Source organism: Vanacampus margaritifer, chromosome 1, assembly GCF_051991255.1.
Source record: "Vanacampus margaritifer isolate UIUO_Vmar chromosome 1, RoL_Vmar_1.0, whole genome shotgun sequence".
NCBI lineage: Eukaryota > Metazoa > Chordata > Actinopteri > Syngnathiformes > Syngnathidae > Vanacampus > Vanacampus margaritifer.
In genome coordinates, this window is record NC_135432.1 from 11,594,124 (window position 1) to 11,597,769 (window position 3,646).

A 3,646-nucleotide genomic window follows, 5' to 3' on the forward strand; every position below is an offset into this window, starting at 1 on the left:
CGTACACTGTGTGCCTAATTAAGTGGAAAATTCCTAATCCAACCGACTAATGATGAGATAGACAATCGATTAAAATGGCGTACGCGGAATTAAAACGATTTGTCCGCATGTGGACTATAGGTCAAAGTCTTTAAATTAATATTGTATTTTAAACAATGCATTTGTAAGCGTGCATGTGATGAATGACAATCTCTCTGTTGTGAAAACAGAATCCATTTTGTTGACGTGTTTTTTTTTTTAAATTTAAAGTGTTTTCTTTTAATTCGTTTCATATGCAAATAGTGAAGAGAAAAAAAACTTAAATGTGATGTTGTAAAATGTGCATTTCAGTTGTATTATTTAGCCTATAACAGATCGTATGAGAAACGCCATTTGAACAATATAAGCTGCCAGTTCCTATTTTTCATGCGATCCAAGTTTATATTTCTCAATGGTCACGTTCGGCATTTGTGAGTCGCTGTCCCGTGCGTAATTCTCCTTCTCAAAGCGCCATTCTCTCTCCCCCTGTGCCTGGCTTTGTGGAGCCCCATATAAAACAGTCATTACGCATGCACCGGGGCGTGCTCTCGCTCATCCCCTCACGAATGTTGTAAAACTTCTGGCCACGAGACTGCCACGCGTGTTTGAATGGGCTGAGGGTGTGGCGCGGGAGGGAGGGGCTTATGAGTTTAAGGCAAAAATCCCAGCACGCTCGAGTCATTTTGGGATGAAGTCTCCATGCGCCCCAACGGCCAACTGAGTTTGGGACAGTGGCATATACGAGACAAACGTACAGACTTTGGACTTTCTTTTTCAGTTATTCATATTCTTTTTTTTTACTTGAACACAGCGTGAACAGGTGAGTTCCACTTGATTTGCTTTACCTCCAAGTTTATTTTAAAGACAGCTAGCCTGCAATATATATATTTTGGTGCAAATAATTTTTGCATAAAATAAAAAAAATAGGGCATCAATAAATGCAAAATGCCATTTTAAATATCTGCAGTTTGGATTAAATTAATAAATGCCATTATGCCATTAATACAATTTGGTGTACTATTACACTTCACACCCATTTTCTTCTGTAATATTTGCATTAAATAATAATAATAATAATAATAATAATAATAATAATAATAATAATAATAATAAATGCCATGATTAGTAATTTAGCCAATTCTTTAAAAAAAAAATGATAATAGAGCTATTTTCCAGAAAGTGGTTGATGTGTATATGTTTGTTGATTTTCATGTTGTCCCGTTTAATCTTTGGGCTTTATTTGCTGGGTAAATCCTGTCGTGTCCTAGATTGACAGCGTCCCTACAGCACAACACAAGGGAACAATCCATAATCTCATTATTTTAAAGCACAACTCACTATATTACAATGCTAAACATCTAAAATAGGACAGATTTTCAGACATTACCTTATTGGGATGAGTGAGCTGTTCACATTGCGGTGCTGAAATTGGGTCTCTGAAGTTGTTTAGGACTCATGGATTGATTCTGTGCACTGTCCTGTGTTCCCTCAGACCAAAATGATGACCAAGCCATTTAGAAAGAGTGGCGACGTGAGTGATCTGGTGGGCTCCCTCGCTTGGCTGGATGAAGACGGCAGCTCTCAGGATGGCGAGGAAAGCCCCGAGATGAGGGGGCACCACGTCCTGATCGAAGGAGGCAGACACTCCTGCTCCGAGCTGGGCAGTGAGGACATGGAAGAGGAAGAGGAGGAGGATGAGGAGGTTACTGGACCCAATGGAGAAATGGCTCCCAAAAGAAGGGGCCCCAAGAAGAAGAAGATGACCAAAGCTCGCCAGGAGAGGTTCCGCGCCCGCCGCATGAAGGCCAACGCCAGGGAACGCTCACGCATGCACGGACTGAACGACGCGCTGGACAGTTTGCGCAGAGTGATGCCCTGCTACTCCAAAACACAGAAGCTCTCAAAGATTGAAACGTTACGGCTGGCCCACAACTACATCTGGGCACTGTCAGAGGTGTTGGAGAACGGGCAGTCTCCGGAGAGCCACGGCTTCATGGAGATGCTGTGTAAAGGTCTGTCACAGCCCACCAGCAACCTCGTGGCCGGCTGCCTGCAGCTGGGACCCACGCCGCTGCTCATCAACAAGCTGGAGGAGAAATGCGGAGGCCCAGGGTTGGGCGGTGCGGGGGTTCAGGCCAGCCATCCCCTCAGTTACCCATCCCCGGGCCTCCCCAGCCCCCCTTATGGCTCCCTGGAGGCATCCCACCTCCTCCACATGAAGGGATTCAAGGGGCAGGCTTTCGATAACTCCGCTAACGAGTGCAGCAGCGGCACACCGCCGTACGATGGGCCCCTCACTCCCCCCCTCAGCATCAGCGGCAACTTTGCCCTCAAGCAGGAGCCTTCGCCCCCAGAATCTGACAGGAACTACACGAGCCACCATTACCTGGCATCCCACCATTACTCCACGTCCACAACTGCTGGCCTACCTGGGGGTCATCAAGGTCACCCGCTCTTTCAGGCGTCTCGTTATGAGCTGCCCCTGGATGTGGCCTTTGACTCCTTCACTTCCTCTCATCTGCTGGCCTCTCAGATGGGGACCATGTAAAAAGACACAAGCAGACGGCTGCACACACTGACTGCGTAGAGACCGCAGTGGTTTGCATTTTGGTGTTGTGATAGAGACACTCGTCACTTCACATCCATCTACCTGATACCTTTGAAATTTTATTTATTTTTGGCTTTGTTATGATTTGAGGTTGATTTTTGGATGATCACCACTGTTGGAATTGAACAAAGGGCATCAAACAAATTCAAACTTTCCATCCGTCTTAAATTCTGAGGCCTGTAGCCATTGACCGCCTCGGCATCAGAGAAGCAATGATTTATTTATATTTGTATTTAATATTTATTTTGATCTTGTCTTGTTAAAAAAACGACACTGTATTCTCTCAGCACTGTTACTTTGGTTTTGTTTTGTCTAATGTTTTTCTTGGTTTGTTATCAGACAGTACCTGGCAGCTGTACTGTATTTAAGTTATTTATTTGAGGTCTTTCAGGTAATTGTTCATTGGATGTCACTATTTTTTGTTATCATTGTTGTAAATATTTTGCTGTTTCGCACTTAATTGAATAAATATTCTTATACAGAATTATTTGACAGTTCCATAGTAAAATTTTGTTTGCCCCTTGTGTGTAATTTTCTTCCTACAAAAAGTATCAAATCTTCTACCAGTACAAGTAGTGAGTAGTCACCGTTACCAATATCCAGTACTGATATTATTAGCACGTTTGACACATAAAAAAACAATAACACATAATTTTATAGAAAGACCTTTCCCAGTCTAGCATTTTTCTGTAAAATTGCATGAAATTAATAGCAATTTTCCCTTCTTCTAATTCCTGATCATCAATGGCCGATACCTTGAAACAAGGCCTGGTGTCGCCAGATAACGGTACCTGCTATCGGTACTACTACTTGCCCATCCCTAGTGAAATTCCTTCACAAACCTATTTTCACTACTGTTAAAAAATCACATTTAATCCCAAAAGGACCAACATTACATCTTGTTGATAAAATATTTTATCATTTTGCTATGACACTAATAAATAAATTACAATAATCTAAAAATTCGCTACATTTTCAAAACAAGAAAACTAAACTTCTATTTTTTTTCCCCGTATTAAC

The 3,646-nt window shown here is 42.3% G+C and overlaps 1 protein-coding gene across 1 annotated transcript; it reads left to right on the top strand.

The window, feature by feature from the left end:
* The first annotated feature begins 684 nt into the window (after positions 1 to 684).
* neurod4 (neuronal differentiation 4) lies at positions 685 to 3,113 on the top strand. The gene is made up of 2 exons (XM_077575218.1): positions 685 to 838; positions 1,511 to 3,113. The coding sequence occupies exon 2, from the start codon at positions 1,517 to 1,519 to the stop codon at positions 2,564 to 2,566; it is 1,050 nt and encodes a 349-aa protein (XP_077431344.1). The 5' UTR covers positions 685 to 838; positions 1,511 to 1,516; the 3' UTR covers positions 2,567 to 3,113.
* Positions 3,114 to 3,646: the final 533 nt, after the last annotated feature.

What these genes read in the sequence shown, in the direction of transcription:
- neurod4 (XM_077575218.1), top strand. Translation starts at nt 1,517, where the DNA reads ATGATGACCAAGCCATTTAGAAAGAGTGGCGACGTGAGTGATCTGGTG.